The 20,785-nt window shown below is 39.6% G+C and overlaps 1 protein-coding gene across 2 annotated transcripts in view; it reads right to left on the bottom strand.

Moving 5' to 3' along the window:
* The window catches only part of VPS41 (VPS41 subunit of HOPS complex), a 197,803-nt gene that overhangs the window by 129,930 nt on the left and 47,088 nt on the right, over positions 1-20,785 (bottom strand). For both annotated transcript variants that reach the window (XM_068972619.1, XM_068972620.1), the window contains exon 4: positions 15,754-15,831. In XM_068972619.1, coding sequence (XP_068828720.1) covers positions 15,754-15,831 — 78 coding nt within the window. The remainder of the gene's footprint in view (positions 1-15,753; positions 15,832-20,785) is intronic.

Below are 20,785 nucleotides of genomic sequence, written 5' to 3'. Positions count from 1 at the left end.
TCCCAACCCAGGGATCAAACCTGCATCTCCTGCTTGGCAGGCAGATTCTTTACCACTGAGTCACACGGAAGCCCCAAACTCAACTACAATTCAGTAAAATTACTTTTTAAAAGATGTTCATACTGTCTGCCCTGGTGATTTCATCTCAAAGGATTTGTTCAAAGGAAAGAATCAGTCACAAGATTCTCCAGCCCACCTAAGAATGTTCATCCCTCTCTCTCTCCTAGATTTAGCATTGTTCTCTAGGTGTATAGGGCACTGTAAAGTTGGCTCCAGGCAGTTTTACACCTGCTTTTTTTTTTAATTGAGAAACACATTCTATATGATTAGAATGCAATTTAGCCACCCCTTCCCCTCTCCCAATTCCCACTTCCAACTCAGTTCAGTTCAGTCGCTCAGTCGTGTCCGACTCTTTGCGACCCCATGAATCGCAGCACGCCAGGCCTCCCTGTCCATCACCATCTCCCGGAGTTCACTCAGACTCACGTTCATCAAGTCAGTGATGCCATCCAGCCATCTCACCCTCTGTCATCCCCTTCTCCTCCTGCCCCCAATCCCTCCCAGCATCAGAGTCTTTTCCAATAAGTCAACTCTTCTCATGAGGTGGTCAAAGTACTGGAGTTTCAGCTTTAGCGTCATTCCTTCCAAAGAAATCCCAGGGCTGATCTCCTTCAGAATGGACTGGTTAGATCTCCTTGCAGTCCAAGGGACTCTCAAGAGTCTTCTCCAACACCACAGTTCAAAGCATCAATTCTTCGAGGCCTAGCCTAAACAACCAATAGCGACTAATTCAGGTAAAAGACTACAACCCAACCAGACTCGTCAAAGTCCTTCCTGGTAGGTTTTACCCATAGTCATTGATGGAGTCCTACCTTGTTTATGAGGATTATAGTTCTGAGGCATCATCAGTCTTGAACTGTGGGCTGACCATGGTGCCCACCAGACCAAAAAAGAAACCCAGCCCAGGAGTGAACATTGCTCTAAGATGCTCTGCAGATCCCAAAGACGCACTTCAGCCCCACTTGACTTACAAGAGAGCCAGTAAATCCCATGGACGGTTAAGCCTGGCTGAGATGGATTTCTGTCACTGAGCAACCCAAGTTCCCTGACTAATATATTAACTTTTATACACTACAGTAAAATGCAGTCAAATGTTAAGACTACCTAACGGTATTTAATTCTCTCCCTCTGAGATGAAACTCAATTCCTCCAGAAAATCGAATGAAATTCTGGAACTTTCAGCTAACAAGGCAGATGTACCCAAACGAGATATTCGGTACAGAATTTGCTCATTTCATTATTTCAAACAAACCCATTTTTTCTGCCTAAAATAGAGCACCCATGCTATAGGGGGAACCTAAAACAAATCCTAACTTATTCAGTTATTCCATTCTGAGTTAGTGTATCATTTCTATAAAAGGCAGAGCTCCCCCTAAAAGGGATCTACAATATAGAAAATGGATTACTTGTGCAAATACAGAATGAAAATAGAAAAAAGATATTGGCAATACTGGGAAAATTCTTCCATTTCACATTTGCGCTGAACTTCTGGTATTTTCCCCAACCATATTTCATTGGTCAGAAGCAAAGAAAATACTGTATAAGTAACCACACACTAATGAAGGATGCCACTGGACCTCCAAAGAAGACATTCAGATGGCTAACAGCCATGTGGAAAGATGCTCAACATCACTAAATATTAGAGAAATGCAAATTAAAACAACAAGGTACCACTTCATACCTATCAAAATGGCTATCATCAAAAAGTCTAAAAGTGCACATGTTGCTAAGCATATGGCGAAAAGGGAACCCTCCTACACTGCTGGTGAGAATGTAATTTGGTGCAACCACTGTGGAAAACAAATGAAGGTTACTTAAAAAAATAAAAACAGAACTACCGTATGATCCAGCAACCCCACTCCTGCGTACATTTCCAGAAAAACAGATAATACTAATTTGAAAAGACAGATGCATCTCAACGCTCATATCAGCACTACTTGCAATAGACATGACATGGAAACAACCCAAGTGCCCATCAACAGCAAATTTGATTAAGAAGAGGTGGTTGGTACACACACACACACGCACACGCACGCACACAAATGGAGTATTACTCAGCCATAAAAAAGAATGAAACACTGCCATTTGAAGCAACAAAGATGGACCAAGAGAATATTATGCTTAGTGAACTAAGTCTGACACAGAAAGACAAATACTATATGATATCACTTTCACGTAGAATCTACAAAAACAATACAAACGAATGTATGTACAAAACAGAAACAGACTCACGGATATAGAAAACAAAGTTGTGGTTGATGAAAAGGAGAGTGAGCAGGAAAGGGACAAATTAGGGGTTTGAGATTAACAGATATAAACTACTATAGAGGAAACAGATAAGCAACAAGAATATGCCACACAGCACAGGGGATTGTACTTATTACCTAGTAATAATCTATAATGGAAGATAGTCTGTGAAAATACTACTGAATCACTATGTTATACTCCTGAAACTAACACAATATTACAAATCAACTTCAGTTCAGTTCAGTTCAGTCGTTCAGTCGTGTCCGACTCTTTGCGACCCCATAAATTGCAGCACGCCACAACTTATTTCACTTGAAAAAAAGAAACAAGGAAAATGTTAGATAAATTTTTTTTCTTAATTTTCCCCTTTGACTCATAACCTAAAGAAAGGCCAAAGAAGCCAAAAATTAGATAATTTAGACCCCACTCTGTATGGTGTCGTTTATACTACTGAGAACCTTAAAGAATACCCATCAGTTACATAGATGCACCTAACATTCTGAAATGTAGATAACACCACTGGGAACATTTTATTTTCTATAGTTTGCCATTTTTATTTTTAAAAAACAGGTTTACTGAGATGTAACTGACATACAGCAAACTGTATATATTTAAATTTGGCAAAGTTGTGACATAAATATATACTAGTGAAACCTTTGCCACAGTCAATACAATGAATGTACAGCCCTGAAAGTTTCTTAAAGCCACTTTTCTTTTGAGATTTTTATACCTTTTTTAAAATTTCATAATATAGTTGATTTATAATGTTGCCTTTGTTTGTGTTGTACAGCAAAGTATATCAGTTATACAAATATCTACTCTTTTGTAGATTCTCCCCATATAGGTCATTACAGATTATTGCATATAGTTCCCTGTGCTATACAGTAGCTCCTTATTAGTTATGTATTTTATATACAGTAGTGGATTTTCAGGCTTTCCTGGTGGTTCAGTGCTGAAGAATCCACATGCCAGTGGAGGAAACATGGGTTCAATCCCTGGGTCATGAAGATCCCCTGGAGAAGGAAATGGCAACACACTCCAGTATTCCTGCCCAGGAAATCCCATGGAGAGAGGAGCCTGACAGGCTGCGTGGAATCACAAAGGAGTCAGAAACGGCTTAGCAGCTAAACAAGTATATATGTCAATCCCAGTCTCCCAATTTCTCTCTCCCTGCCTCCCTCCCCTCCCCTGGTAACTAAGTTTGTTTCCTATACTCATGACTTTATTCCTGTTTTGTAAATAAGTTCATTCGTGCCACTTACTTTAGATTCCACATATAAGCAGTATCACGTGCTGTCTGTCTTCCTCTAACTTACTTCTCTTAATATGATAATCTCTAGATCCATCCGTATCACTGCAAGGGGCATATCGCTGTCCTTTTTATGGCTGAGTAATATTCCGTTGTATACACGTACCACATCTTCTCTACCCATTCCTCTGTTGATGGACATTTAGGTTTCTCTACTACTTTTATAATCCCACCGTACTGTTAGGGGAAGCATGCTGACCGAAATCACCCATCCTGGCCAGGAACCACAGTAACCATTGCATGAGTTACTTCATGACAGAAGTCCTGGTAAGGAACACGGAACTAAACAGCCACCACCAACTGGAAGAACTCGGGAAAGGTCAAAAGGAGACGCCATGTGTCCTACCACTCCTCAGAATTCTTCTTGTTTGGCATCCATGTTGGCTGAGCAATGAGTGCACCACCAGGAAGGGCCCTGCATCAGAATGACAGGCCACAATCTGAAACGAATCCCATCACCATAAAACCAGAGACTGTGCGCCATGTGACAGAGCAGTCCTCCTGGGTTCCCTTACCCTCCTGCTCTCTGCCCAGACACCCCTTTCCAATGCAGTCTCTTGCATTCTCAGCACACGTGTCTCCTTGGACAATTCAATTCCGAGTGTTAGATAATAGCCCCGTTTTAGGCCCTGGAAGGGGTGCCCCCTCCTGCAACAATACCATTTCTCTGCCCATCTCCAGGAAACCACTGATCTGCTTTCTGTCACTACAGATTTACTTGTATTTTCTAGAATTTTATATAAACACAGCCATATAATATGTGTTTTCAGAGACTTGGGTATGACTTAGCAACTGAACAAACAACAATATGGTATGTGGTCTTTTGAGTATGGTATCTTTAACTTAACATGATAGACTTGAGATCCATCCATGTTGTAGCATGTCTCAAATGTTCATTCCTTTCTGTGGATGAACAGAATGCCATCATGTGGATGTATCATATTCTGTTTATCTGTTCACTAGAGATGGACATACAGACCCACTTTAGAGCTATTATAAACAAAATATTATATGAACATTCATGCACAAGTCTACTCTTCAGATTAGAATATGCTTTCATTTCCTGAAATAGCTGGATCATAGAGTAAGTACGTGTTTAATGTTTTATAAAACCACCATACTGTTTTGCAAAGTGGTTACATCTTTTGACGTTTTCACCAGTAGTGGATGAGTTTCACTTTCTTTATGCCCTCACCAAGATTTGGTATGGTCAGTCCTGAAGTGTAATTTTAACCATTCTAAGCCTGGATGGCATCACGGACTCGATGGACGTGAGTCTGAGTGAACTCCAGGAGATGGTGATGGACAGGGAGGCCTGGCGTGCTGCGATTCATGGGGTTGCAAAGAGTCGGACACGACTGAGCTACTGAACTGAACTGAAGAAGTGGGAGAAATATCAATAACCCCAGATATGCAGATGACACCACCGTTATGGCAGAAAGTGAGGAAGAACTAAAGAGCCTCTTGATGAAAGTGAAAGAGGAGAGTGAAAAAGTTGGCTTAAAGCTCAACATTCAGAAAACCAAGATCATGGCATCCGGTCCCATCACTTCATGGCAAATAAATGAGGAAACAGTGGAAACAGTGGCTGACTTTATTTTTCTGGGCTCCAAAATCACTGCAGATGGTGACTGCAGCCATGAAATTAAAAGACGCTTAACTCCTTGGAAGGAAAGTTATGACTAACCTAGACAGCATATTAAAAAACAGACATTACTTTGTCAACAAAGGTCCATCTAGTCAAGGCTATGGTTTTTCCAGTAGTCACGTATGGATATGAGAGTGGGACTGTGAAGAAAGCTGAGTGCCGAAGAATTGATGCTTTTGAACTGTGGTATTGGAAAAGACTCTTGAGAAATCCTTGGACTGCAAGAAGATCCAACCAGTCCATCCTAAAGGAGATCAGTCCTGAGTGTTCACTGGAAGGACTGATATTAAAGTTGAAACTCCAATACTTTGGCCACCTGATGTGAAGTGCTGACTCATTTTAAAAGACTCTGATGCTGGGAAAGATTGAGGGTGGGAGGAGAAGGGGACGACAGAGGATGAGATGGTTGAATGGCATCACTGACTCAATGGACATGAGTTTGGGTAGATTCCGGGAGTTGGTGATGGACAGGGAGGCCTGGCATGCTGCAGTCCATGGTGTTGCAAAGAGTCAGACACGACTGAGCAGCTGATCTGAACTGAACTGAAGAAGTGTATAGTGCGGTATGCATCATTTCTAGCAATTAAACGAAAAAAAAGCTAAAGTGCAAAGAGCCAATACCTGCCTGTACAAGTAATGGATTTCTTCTTACTAGAGATACAAACTAAGGACCTAACAACTAAATGATAAGGAAACTATAGAAGAATTTCATATCTTAGATGAACAAAATATCCTTTTAGTTTCCATTTATGATACACATCGTGATTTTGCCAACGGCAAAAACCTTGGCAATTATAGCCAAAGAAATAATTTTTAGAGAAGGCTCATAAAGTAAAGCAATTCTTAGGATTAATATATACACACTACTATATATAAAGTAGATAACCAACTATATATAATTCCTATGGTATAGCACAGGGAACTATATTCAATATTCTGTGATAAACCATAATGGAAAAGAACATGAAAAAGATGTGTGTGTAACTGAATCACTTTGCAGTCAGTACATCTGAAACTAATACAACATTGTAAATGAACTATACCTCATTTAAAAAGGGCTTCCCTAGTGGCTCAGATGGTAAAGCGTCTGCCTACAATGCGGGAGACCCTGGTTCGATCCCTGGGTCGGGAAGATCCTCTGGAGAAGGAAATGGCACCCCACTCCAGTACTCTTGCCTGGAAAATCCCATGGACGGAGGAGCTTGGTAGACTACAGTCTACGGGGTTGCAAAGAGTCAGACGCGACTGAGCGACTTCACTTTCACTTTCATTTAAAAAACAAAACAATTCAGATAGAAAAACAGACTTTGTTTTAAGGAAGAAGTAATCCTTATTTTGAAACATACTTTGTCAGGGTTTCCACAGACCAAAAAGTCTATCATGAACAAAAAAAACTCAAGGTATAAGCTGTTACTGTTGTTCTTGTTCAGTTGCTAAGTCATGTCCAACTCTTTGCGACCCCATGGACTGTAGCATGCCAGGCTTCCCTGTCTTTTACCACCTCCCAGAGTTTGCTCAAATTCACGCCCATTTACTCAGTGATGCTATCTAACCATCCCACCCTGTGCCACCCTCTTCTCCTTTTGCCTTCAAAGATATAAATTATTTGTTATTAAATTGTATACACAGACTCTTGTATCCATATATAAAGTCTTCTGGTTCAGGACACCCAGTTTCCCATCACTGTTGGGGTTTCACTCACTTCCCTCAACACTCCAAACCCAACCCCCACGAATACACTCAGGAAAACACTTCTTCTGTTTTTCCTTCCATTCTTCTGGCAAAGCTCCTGCCTAATTTGCTCTCATTGCATCTCACCATCCATTCTTTCCTCTCCAGTCCTTCATATTCCAGCTATTGGAGGAAGAGCAAAATGTATGTGCAGATTAGGTTTATGACCAACATCCCCTGCCCTCTGTGACACCCTGTTTCATAGGAAGCATGCAATACTCTGTCTAAATCTACTCCAACAATCAAGAAATGCTCATCCTTCAAGATTCACCTCAAATTTCACTTCCACACATGTACAAACTTGAACACGCCTCCTCTAAGTCTCTACACTGTTCATGATCCTTTTACTGTTCTGACTTTGCCAAATAATGATGCCGCATCTGGAATTGCACACTATGGATGGGATGTGCTCCAGGCTGATAAAGAAGTACCCTATGGCCAACAGTAGAGCAGGGTTATCTTTGTTCAAGGATAGATGGTTTATGTTTTTAGATCTGCTCCGAGGGTTCTTTTAATGAATCATCACCCCACACACACTATGAATGAGCCTCAAAGAGCTGGCTTCTTCAGGATAATAATGAATGCCTGGGATTTGTATTTACTCTCAAAGAGATGGTCATGCCCATATGACTCCCCTTAATATACATACAATTATCTGTCTTAATATCTTATTTATTTGCCCACTCCAGGTCTTAGCTGCAACATGCAGGATCTATTTCTCCTGAGACCAGGTATCCAATTCACACTCCCTGCATTGGAAACACAGTCTTACTAGCCTCTGGACCACCATAATGATCTTGATGGAGAACAGGAACAGGAAGGTATAAAACCTTGATCATCTGGAATAAGGTCCAGATACATGGGACTTTACAGACACAGAACTACTGGTGCAGCCAGGTTTCATCAATTTCTCACAATCACCAGCTTTTATGCTAAGCACAAAGGATGCAAAGAGAAATTAGAGAAACTGCCTCAGGAAACACATTTTCTGGATGGAATGACCTCAACACAGATACAAATAAGTATTGACAAAAGTACTGGATATTCCAGAAGAGAAGGAGATGCCTAAACCATGGAAAAAATAAAACACATGTTTTTGAATATTAAACATGCAATCTAAGAAGGTAAGATTAAAGGAATACTCAAATTTCAGGATTATGTTGGCCAAGAAAGCAAGAAGAAAGAAGATAATCATTTCTTTTGCTGAAATGTAAAAATAAAGATGGGTGAGCCTACAAACAACATTTATATACCAATACCCAAAAAAAGGGAAACAGAAGCTGACTTATAGTATAGATGAATTCCTCTACACCAAAGAGAGCAGCCAAAGGCCAGAAATGCAATCCAAAGATGACTGAGTCCCAAAGCCCTCAGAGAAAAATGAGACCATGGTCACTCACTCCCAGGCAGGAGCAGTCACAAAAAAACATCATTTTAAACCTCAGGGGAGGAAAATGTCTTAGGTATGTGAGGAAGGCCTAGAATGAATCAGAAGAGAAGAGCAGAAGAGTACGTGGGCACTGAACAGAGCAACAAAGCAGCTCGAGTCCAGTTCCCCTCCAGCGTCTGACTTGGCACCTTTTATATCTAGAATGATCTCCAAAGACTCCTCAGCTTCTACACTTTATTGACTGTATGAATTCCCACAGCAACTAGGAAAAGTCTGAGTATATCTTAAAAACTTGCCAAGTATCACTGAATGACAGGCTTACTTTCCATAAGTAGGAGTGAAAACATTCTGAGAGCAATATAAAAATTTCTAATTACAAATCCAATGGGAAGGTGAGGGTTGAATAATACACAATAGAGTGGAGATCTAACTCAGAGGCCCTCCTGGGAGGCGAAGTAATGACAGAAAAAGGACCAGTTTCATGGGTATGTTTCAAGACAATATCATCAGCCAGTATGTCTACTGGGTAGCAAAAATCCCCAGAGACAAGCGAGAGGGAGAGAGAGGGGAGAGGTACTGCAGGAGATATGGCCCCGGCCTCCAAGCCTGAGTGTGAACACGAAGCTGGAACTGACACGATGCGGTATTAACACTTCAAATGAAAACAGAGATAATTCAGGGGTTTGAAGGAGAGGACACTTCAGGACACGCACATCACAGAAAGAATGGGACTTAATGGAAGAAGGACTTCCTTGGAATATGTGATTAAAAGGTTAGAACGAGCATATCCAAGTCAATACCCAGAAGACAGCGAGTAGATTACAGTGACTAGGGAGGAAAGACACTAAAACTGATGCTAGAAACACAGGTTTTGGCCATATGACAAGGGTCTTGGATGCTCAGACCTCTTAGCGGGGTGTTAAGTTACTGCACTGTGAGCTAGTGTTCACAGAAATCTAGGTTTTTAATTTCATGTGATCAAAAGAAAATACCAATATTAGCAGTAAGGAATAGAACAATGCCATTTGCAGCAACATACATAGATCTATAGATTATCATACTAAGTGATGTAAACCAGAGGAAGACAAATCATATACCACTTGTATGCAGGAATCTAAAAAAAAAAAAAAAATGACACAAATGAACTTACCTTATGTAAGAAAGAGAAATAGACTCGCAGACATAGAAAAGAAACACAGTTACCAAAGGGGCAAGGAGTGATAAATTAGGAGTTGGGGATTTAAATATACACACTACTATATATATGTGTGTGTGTGTGTGTGTGTGTGTGTGTGTGTGTATATATATATATAATAGATAACAAAAAAGGACCTACTATATAGCTATATACCTCTGGAAATTATACTCAATATCTTGCAACAACCTATAATGGGAAAGAATGCAAAAAAGAAATATATATACATATATATGTGAGTGTGTGTTTAATTGAGTTTCTTTGCTGTACACCTGAAAAACAACATTGTAAATCAACTCCATTTCAAAAAAAATTTAAAACAACAAAAAACAGGAATAGAAATACCAATAGATTCTGCTACATGGAGTTCAAGGAGTACCCTGAGCCCACTTCTTCAAGAGATAAACTTTGTTTTTATGAACTTCCCAGTAAGGCTGTTCAATTCTACTTTGCTTTCTGACCCCTTTCTTTTTGTAACCACCCACTTTAGAGGTACTTAACTAACGTCTCCTACCATGGCGCCATGAGAGCCAAACCTCTGCATTTTCTATTTTTTAAAAAAGAAAAGAGCCTTCACCTAAAGGGCAGAGATTTGCTTGGTCAGTGGAGTTCTTTATTCTCCATCTGGCACACTTAGAAGAATAAAGATTTAAAACGCATGAAATAAGGCTCCAAAAATAATCTGCTCATTGCTTCAAAGTAAGTATTCCTAATTAATAATTTGCTCACTGTTTCACAGTATTCCTAATTGAAATGTGGTGTTGGAGAAGACTCTCGAGAGTCCCTTGGACAGCAAGGAGATCAAACCAGTCAATCATAAAGGAAATCAACCCTCAACATTCATTGGTAAGACTGATGCTGAAAATGACGCTCCAATACTGTGACCAGCTGACACAAAGAGTCGACTCATTAGAAAAGACACTAATGCTGGGAAAGACTGAAGGAAGGAGAAAAGGGGACAACAGAGGACGAGATGATTGGATGGCATCACCGACTCGATGGACATGAGTTTGAGCCAGCTCTGGCAGGAAAGCCTGGCGTGCAGCAGTCCATGGGGTCGCAAACAATTAGATATGACCGAGAGACTGAACAACAACAACAACAAGTTAATATAGTTAAGAAGGCTATTAAAGAGATTAATGACATCATATGGGTATGGACACCATGTGGGAACTTAAAAGGAATTTGAGATTCTCTAAGGATTTTGAAGTCATATGTCATACACTGTGTAAGCAATTAAGACAACTTTTACTGAGGAGAATATGATCTGATCCATATTCAAGCAGGCAATTTTCTAAGCAACTTGAGCCCTTTACCTGAGAAGCTAGGCCTATTTTAATTTTTATTCTGTGAGTTAAGTAAAAGTGAACTTTATCAATTTAATCTGAATTAATATAAAGTTATACCTAGGGATAAAATCTTTAAAAAACACATGTGTGGCTAAAGCATTTTAATGAGTATCCTTTCAGATGTATTGAAATCTCAACATCAACATGCAAAATAAACCATCACCCTGGGGTTTTCACTTCTGATCAACAAAGAAGAGTCATAAATGGGTGGGTAGCACAGGCTCCTCTCTATCAACCTTTTCATGTAATGACAGAAGAATATACAGTGTAAGAAAGTGATTCATTTATATAAAGATCTCTGAACAAGATACCAACTTGGAAAATGTGCTGGTATTTAGGAACAAGTAGAGGAAAAGGTTGCTTCAACAGGCAAAGGATAATTTGAGCACTGCTCTACTCTTGCCTGGAAAATCCCATAGACGGAGGAGCCTGGTAGGCTGCAGTCCATGGGGTCGCTAAGTTGGACATGACTGAGCAACTTCACTTTCACTTTTCACTTTCATACATTGGAGAAGAAAATGGCAACCCACTCCAGTGTTCTTGCCTGGAGAATCTCAGGGACGGGGGAGCCTGGCGGGCTGTTGTCTATGGGGTCGCAGGGTCAGACACGACTGAAGCGACTTAGCAGCAGCAGCAGCAGCAGCAAGGTTACAGACATACACATGTGGAGGGATGTGCATGTGTGCATGTTACTGAGGCATAACTCACAAAGAATAAAGTACACAAATCTCAGACATGTGGTTCAGTGATTTTTATACATGTATACACCCGGGAAACCACTAAGATAGAGGCAATTATTAATACTTCAGAAGATTCCACCTGTGCTCTCTCCCAGGTCAAATCATAATCTGACTTCTATCACCATAGTGTGATTTTTGCCTTCTCTTGATCAGCATATATGGAATTATGCAACATGTACACATTTGTCTGGCTTCTTTGGTTGAACAAAAAGACAGTAAAATTCATTCATGTTGCTGCATGTTGCAATAGTTTCTTCTTTTTAATCACTGAGAATATACCATCATTGGTTTATCCATTCTACTATGGACGAACATTTGGGTTGTTTCTAGTTTGGAGTTATTACAAATTAACCTACTAACATTCTTCTACACATATATATTTGGGGGGACATAGGCACTGGATTCAGTTTTCTTGAATGTGTACTTAGGAGTGGAATTGCTAAGTCATTAGTAAGCCATCTGCTAATCAGTATTTCTCCTGAAATATTAATGGGAAAGCAAATCACTTTCAACATGCAGAATGATTTGTTTAGTTATTTCTTCTTTTATATCATATACATTTAAAGTAAAGTTATACAGCACCTAATGCAATGACTCTATTCCAATACAAATAGCAGAATCATTTGGGAAATCTTTTAAAAATAAAGATTCTTTTATGTCCCCATCCTCTGCCAAACAAAAGCCTATCAATAAATGAGAATTGTGAATACAGCTTCATTACTTCAATCAAAAACTATAAATACAATGAATGGGTTAAAGAGACAGTTCTTGAGAAAATAAAAAATGTGTTATGCAACTGTGAGGTATTATTTTATCTAATTTTAATTTGTTTATATTAGTTTCACCTAGAAGTAATTCACTAATTTTTTTAATACTTGCTTCACTCTTGCTGCATTTCAAATGAAGAAAACAGTTCTTGATTGAATATGGCAATCATTTCAGTGAAAATTTACAAATTAAAGCCATAATGGTGTTTTTAGAATTGAATGCTTTATCAAGAGCACTGATACAGAGCCCCGCCCGCCGCAAGCAAACACATCATCAGAAATGGGAAAATAAAATAACAAAGCAGAAAACTCATCTGAGATGAGAAGGTGAAGATTAAGGCTCCTTTCAAAATATGTCATTCTGAAATTTGTCACCTCAAAGTCATATACCTAATATGGTAATGGTTCGTGCAGACTCATAGCTTCATGAAAAACTTCTCTACAGCAGACTATTAAATTCTGGTGTCAGGTAAACAAACAAAAAGAGCACCAAACCATCTTCCTCTCCTACCAAAAAATAAGTGCAAGCTACAAAGAACTTAAATTTCAAAGATGTCATATGGGCAGGACTGAATACAGAGAACCAGGAATTACCTGGAAAAGGATGTAGAATATACCTGACACAAAACTAACATCAGAGAAGATAAAGCTGAAGGCTTATAGGGAGCAGACATGAGGCCTACACGAAAGGAAGGAAGGGGACATGAATAAACTCCTACAGCGTCTCTCCTGGTTTCTCTTTTGGCCGTGAAACCAGCAGTGTCTGTCTTGTGAACCTTAGGAGTCAAGTAGTTTCTATACAATATTAAAAAGACTTACTTAGAAGCAGAGTGTTAACAGAATCATTAAACTGGAGCTGGAATTTTAAGACAGCACCCAAGCAAGCTTTTTCTTCAAAGTGAAGAGAGCTCTGCCCAGCACCAGCTCATGTTTTAATGGATGAGAAACCTGTATGTGGGTCAAGAAGCAACAGTTAGAACTCTGTATGGAACAACTGATTGGTTTAGGATTGAGAAAGGAGTACCACAGGGCTATCTGCTGTCACCCAGTTTGTTTAACATGTATGCTGAGCACATCGTGAGAAACGCCAGGCTGGATGAGTTACAAGCTGGGATCAAAATAAGCGGGAGAAACATCAACAACCTCAGATATGCAGATGGTACCACTCTAATGGCAGAAGTGAAGAGAAACTAAAGAGCCTCTTGATGAAGGTGAAGGAGGAGAATGAAAGAGCTGGCTTAAGACTAAATGTTAAAAAAACCTAAGATCATGGCACCTGGCCCCATTACTGCATGGCAAACAGAAGGGGAAATCGTGGAAGTAGAGACAGATTTCCTCTTCTTGGGCTTTAAAATCACTGCAGATGGTGACTGTAGCCATGAAATCAGAAGACGTATGATTCTTGGCAGGAAAGCTATGACAAACCTAGACAGTGTGTTGAAAGCAGAGACATTACTCTGCTGACAAAGGTCTATATACTAAAGGCTATGGTGTTCCCAGTGGTCACATATGATTTTGAGAGCTGGACCATGAAGAAGGCAAAGCACCAAAGAATTGATGCCTTCGAACTGTGGTGCTGGAGAAGACTCCTGAGAGTCCCTTGGACAGCAAGGACATCAATCTGAAGGGAAATCAATCCTGAATACTCACTGGAATAACTGATGCTGAAGCTGAAACTCCAGTATTCTGGTCATCTGATGTGAACAGCTGACTCACTGGAAAATTCCCTGATGCTGGGAAAGATTGAGGGCAGAAAGAACAGAGGGCATCAGAGGATGAGGTGGCTGGATGGCATCACTGATGCAATGGATGTGAATGTGGGCAAACTTCAGGAGATGATGAGGGACAGAGAGGCCTGACACGCTGCAGTCCATGTGGTCGCAAAGAGGCTAGGTCCTATACCACATAGGTATATGTGGGCGACTGAACAACAACAATGGAAAGACCAAATGCTTGTTAAATCATCAAAATGGGCATCCAGAGTCAAGTAGGGAGAAGAGAAAAGGTCAACAGGATGTCCCCCTTGGACTTCTCTGGTGGTCCAGAGGTTAAGACCCTGCACTTTCAATGCAGGGAGCACAGGTTCGATACCTGGTTGAGGAACTAAGATCCCAAATGCTGTGTGGTGTGGCCAAACAAAAAATAAAGGTATATTTCTCTTGTCTCAAAGAGACACTGAAACAAAACAAGAACCCACCATTTACCTGATGGGATCAGTGATTAGAGTGCATATTTCTCTCCCTGGACTATTCCAAAAATTCCAAGGATTCCTTCATTATTTGTGGTTCTCTTTCCTTAAAGCAAAACAAAGCACCCTGAAACCTTTCATATACAATGTGTCAGCTGTAGAAACTGTGGTCTCCTTTGTAAATTACACCAATTCCTCATGATGAATCTTTCAACAAGTGCTGAGTCTTTCTTCACAAAAGGAATATCTGTTCCCTAAAATGATCACCTTTTTAATCCCAAAGGTTCATATTCTCACAGCCTTGGACACTTGATACCTCAAGGCCCATCTTAAACACCAAAATGAAGCTTCAAATTCAACACTGCTTTCATCCTCGGTGATTCCAAATCACAGTTAAAGAAATAAAAAGCCTGGCTCTTCTCTTTCAATCAATATAATTCCCTAAGAGTTCAACCCTCAAAACATTCACATAAAATATTAGCTTTATATATTTAGAAGAGATAAACTGAACCATCAAGGTGATCAATCAATTTTCAATTACATTCAGCATCTGGAGAAGATGATGGTGCATGTTCTTACAACTGACATTAGTCATCAAATGAGGGGCTTCACACTTCAAGGATTCCACAATGCCCCCATCCCCTCCTCACCCACCCCCCGCCCCCGGCTATGTAAATCAGCACCATGAATCACCATTAAAAGTAATACTTTTTCTTTTAATAACAATCCACCTAGACATCCCACATTGTTACAATTTAAAATGAAGACACATAGGGGTATTTTAAATGCTCCACTTAAAGCCAAATAGATGGCTACAATTACCTAAAGATCTGCAATTAAACAGATTCATAAAAAATACATTTTTTAAAGGATTTTATATAGAAGATACCAATGAAAATACATAATGTGTGTATGTGTATACCTATAAATAGACCTCTCTCTTTGTAAGTTCACCTTTACAATTTTTAGCATGGGCTATAAAGTTCAGAGTAGAGCTCTTAGCACTCTTGATTTAACTGATAATGACCCTTTCCTTCTGCTCTTTAAACAAATGTCTAAAACAAATATTCCAAAGCACAAATTTTAGCATGAAATTCAGTTCACACATTATTTTATACTGGATACTTACTACATCAAACTTCTGAGTGATGTTCCCCTGGACATCAAGTAAATAAACCTTGCCATAATGTGTGCCCAGTGCCAAGAACTGTAAGAAGAATAGAGGGGTAGAGGGGTCAGTTTCTTAATGGACCATCCATACAATTAGCAATTAAACCATCTGCAAAGTCAAGACACTTAATGTGTAAGTGATCTGCAATGCCGTGGAAGATACACATTCCTTCGAGAAGGCTTGTTTCCAGCTTCAAGGAAATCGCAGAACAGGGCCTACTTTATTGTGATTGTGCAAGCTAGCTGTCAGAATGACTCATGAGGACCCCCATCTGCTGACAACTAATGGTGTGCATGCGGTCTGTACACAATGGCTGATGGACTGAGGCAGCAAATTAAAAGGTATTTGCGAAAGCACGATCAACCTATGGTTGAACTCAGCGTCTAAAGGCAATGATTAAGAAACTCCCCTTCATTTATGGCAAATGTGTAAATCTGTGCTATCATTTAAGTTCAACAAACACACACACACAGACATGCACACACACAACAAAGTATTCTTTTGTAGAAAGGAAAATCCATGCCACACTGAGATATGCAAAAACTCTGATGTATTTATACTATCATCATTAGAACACCTCACTAAAAGTAAATGATATTGCCAATATTCATTTTTGAATGCAAAAAAGAAAAAAATCCTTTTCTGTCACACAAATAACTGCTCAGCTACATATTCATAGTATGACACAAAAACACTAGTTCATAAATCCCATGGCTACTTAATTCTTTGAACTAACCCTAAAGAAACGAGAAGAAACTTTAGGAACTACCTGAAATAAGACATGAGGTTTCTCTTGCCTTTTATTTCTCTAAGCAGTCCTCAAAAAGTTCCAAATTCTCTATTTCATTGCATGTGAGCCTGCCTCATCACAACCTAGAACGAAATGCTCAGATTTACAGGCACTACTGAGCATTTCAGTCAAGCAGCACCATCTTGAAAAAATAACCTTACAGAAAGTCAAGATTTAAAAGGATTTCTTGAAATGGAATTGCTGAAAATGAAATTTCAGATCAGGTGCTTAAAATATGAAGCCACATTAAAGAGTCACAAAAAGGAAAAGAAGGGGTTCATTAGAAATTCAGCCCCTGCAATGCCTTTCACTCCTGCAAGGTTGCCTTTTTTCAGAAAGAAAAAAAAAAGTCCCCCGGGTAAAAAAATCAATACTGGTTAATAAAACATCAGGTGTGCAGACATAACTAGGTGTGACGATTCCGCTGCACAGGCCTGCCTGAATGCACCAGGTGCCAGGCCGATTACTCATCCAGGGCAGACAGCGGGCCTCGTGAAAACAGGATGCCGGGCCCTGGAAAGAGAAGGGGAAAGAGGCAACTCTGCGGGGAGAGGAGCCTGAATATTTAAACCAAACATGGCTGTTTCCTCCCAAGCAAAAGAACATTCTAATCAGAAATAGAGGACTCAGAGGACTGCGATTTTCTTCTCTGTAGCGACACTCCAACAATACCTGAAGAGAAAAACACCACATAATACTAGCTACGAACAAACGATACTTCATTCTGAGGCATCTGTGGTCCAAGAATGGGTTTTAAAGCACACTACATCCAAGTGCTTGATGGTACTGACTCTCCTCATAAATTATTGATAGTTTGCTAAAAACTAAGGGGCTTGGATCCTTAAAATATTTTAATAGTGGGTCACTCTCTGATGCCTCTTTGAAGGCCATTCTTGAACTTCCAATTATATTTTATCAAAATTTTAAAGGTTCCATGCAGAGTACTTTATCCAAATAGGAATTCTTTCCCCCTTCTTATTTTTCAAAATCATTAATTTCTTTCATTTAATGTTTAAGATAGGAAATATAAAATAATTATTTTAATGTTACAGTTTCAACCTAAAACTATAATTGCTTTAGCAGATCTCTGGGGGAAAAATTGGACCGGTTTTTATGACAAGCTACTTTTTGCTTAGAAAAACATTTCATCCTTTGGATTAGACAAACTATTGTTGCTTTCTTTTAGAAAGAAATAACTATGGGCTCTTAAAACAATCAAATTTGATATGGTAATTGTATAGTTCTTTAAAAATTTAAACATTAAAAGCTATTAATGAGTCATACTTTCATGTGCTAGTGATTTTGACTATTTGAAACACAGATTAAAAAATGCATGATTGGCCACAAATCACAAACAATATAAATCTTTTAAATATGATCCTCCTTCCAGACTTGAAAAGCTTTGCACTTTTGTAACTACTGATTTTTTTTTTTTTTTTTTACCTTTTAACCTAAGAGAATTTAAAATCCAGCAGGGGCAAAGAATAAACTTAATTAGCTCCTTTCAGATTTAAACACAGAAACCTGACTCATAAACTATCACTTGGGCATCCAATCCTTCTGAAGCATCAGCTGATGTAACTGCTTTCACTTTGAATAATTAGACTTTTTGTTAAGTAAACAAGTAGAAGAAGTAATAAGCAGTCTTTTGGACACTACAAAAGAAACAAGAAGCAGCACGTTTCAAATGTAGTCAGCTGTATAATAATGTCTATGTTTCACCTAGTGCTTCACGGTATTCAAAGCATTAGAGCAGGGAGTCCCTTCAATTACACATGAGGAAATAAGTTCTGGGAGTTGATGTGACTTCCCCAGAGACAGTCAATGAACAGCAGAGCTAGAATAGGAATTAAGAGCTCAACTACCCTCAGCTGGATCAGAAACCTAGTAAATAGAGACATGGGCCTCAGATCAAGAGTGCATGTACTCAGGACTTCCCTAGTGGTCCAGTAGTTAAGACTGAACCTCTCAATGCTGGAAGTGTGGGTTTGATCCATGGTCAAGGGAGTTAAGATCCCACATGCCTAGGGGTCAAAAAACCGAAACGTAAAACAGAAGCAATACTGTAACAAATTCAATAAACACTTTAAAGAATGGTCCATATTAAAAAAAAATTGGGTGCATATTCTCAAACTTAGTCTGATTACAGTTCCCACTATCAGGCTCCTTGGCAAGTTGGATTAAGTATGGTGTTAATGAAACAATCTCTGGAGAGGAACTTTGTTCTCCTTTTCATCCATTTTCTGGTTTATTCAGCACACATATACAAAACACCTACAATATGCTTAGGCAACGAGCAAGTATGACTTAAAAGGATGAAGGTAGAGTAATAGACATAAAAAATTGATTAATTTAAATTAAATTTAAAGATTATCTTTAAAATGCAAGTACAACTGACTCTTGAACAACATAGGTTTGAACAGGGAGGATCCATGTATACACAGATTTTTTTCAACAGTATAGCTGGTCTTTAGACAGTGGTAGAGGGGAGCAGGTGTCGGGGCACCAACCCTCCCTGCAGTTGAGAATCTGCATGTAACTTACAGTTGGTCCCGCAGACCCATGGCTCCCTCAGATCAGGGGTTCCGCAACTTCAGATTCAACCGACCAGGGACTGTGTAGTACTTCAGTATTTACTATTTGGAAAATAGTATCTGTGTATAAGAGGACCTGAACCAGTCTAAACCCATGTTGTTCAAGGGTCAACTTTGAAGGAGAAACTAGACCGCAGACACCAAGGCAGAGAGGGAAGGCCTGTGGTAAAGACCATTTGAGGGAGTAAGGATACAATTTGCACAAAGGCATGTGGTCACAGAAAAAGCAAGACCAAGTCAAAAAATTACAAGTAGTTTTAGAAGCATCCAGGGGAGGAGGCAGGTAATGAGACTGACAAGGTTGGTTAACAGAAGGCTTCTGAATAATTATGGAAGGATGAAAGGTAGCAAAGTTGGTTGGAGGGCGGGGGGGAGTAGGCAGGGGTGTCCACATCATGAAGACATCAAGAAGCCAATACAGAATTCCAGGATGGAGAAGTAGACAATCAGACCTGAATTCCTGGAAGATTATTTCAGTAGGAAATATTATAAATGGATTAGGATGAAATCAAATCTGAAGGAAAATAGATTGGTTCATGGCACTTTCATTAGTTCAGGGGAGAAATGACGAATGCCTGAACTAAAAGCTCCTTGGCTCAGGATGGGTGTGGATTCAAGCAGGTGACTTCAGACTAGAATTCAGGCAGAAGAGATGTTGTAAGAAGAGCCTGTGGTTGCTGCCAGACACTACACTTGTAGCAGAAAAGTGTTCAGACATCAGGCCAATTACACAAGGAGGCAAGATCTCAGAAGGCCATAAATACCACATGAAGGAGCTCAGACTTTAGCAGATGAGGAAAATCAGACCTGAGTTGCAGAACTGATATTTTCCACAGAGCATTCTGGCAACTAGGTGGCAAAAGAGTTAAAAGCAAATAAAATAATAATAATAAATAAGAGACACACAAGTATAGGGAGGAGAAGTGGAAGACCTCAGCAAGGGCAGGGGTGGTGAGAAAACCAACAGGACTTAGGGTTTGCCTTAGGTGCTGCCACCAAATGGGGCAGAGAAACAAAAGAACAAATGCAAAGGAAGGAAGAGAAAAAAAAAAAATGAGTTCCCTCTGGCCATGGCGAGTTACACGTAAAAACAGAACTGAAGGTACAGCTGTATAAGTGGCGCTTAAATAAACAAGCACGCTAATCTAGAGAGCGTCAGGGTGGAAGTAACCACAGAAATAATGAAATTAAATCAAGAAAAGTAAATATTTAGAAAACAAGTGACCAATGGGCCAAATCTTGGGAGTGGAAACAGTGACAGACTTTATTTTGGGGGGCTCCAAAATCACTGCAGATGGTGACTGCAGCTATGAAATTAAAAGAAGCTTGTTTCTTGGAAGAAAAGTTACAACCAACCTAGACAGCATATTAAAAAGCAGAGACGTTATTTGCCAACAAGGTCCATCTAGTCAAAGCTATGGTTTTTCCAGTCCAGCCATGGGAGAGCTGGACTATAAAGAAAGCTGAGCGCCAAAGAATTGATGCTTTTGAACTGTGGTGTTGGAGAAGACTCTTGAGAGTCCCTTGGACTGCAAGGAGATCCAACCAGTCCATCCTAAAAGAAATCAGTCCTGAATGTTCACTGGAAGGACTGATGTTGAAGCTG

Source organism: Capricornis sumatraensis, chromosome 5, assembly GCF_032405125.1.
Source record: "Capricornis sumatraensis isolate serow.1 chromosome 5, serow.2, whole genome shotgun sequence".
Lineage (NCBI taxonomy): Eukaryota > Metazoa > Chordata > Mammalia > Artiodactyla > Bovidae > Capricornis > Capricornis sumatraensis.
The sequence above is the reverse complement of the archived record's forward strand: the minus strand, read 5'-3'. Positions and strand labels throughout refer to the sequence as shown.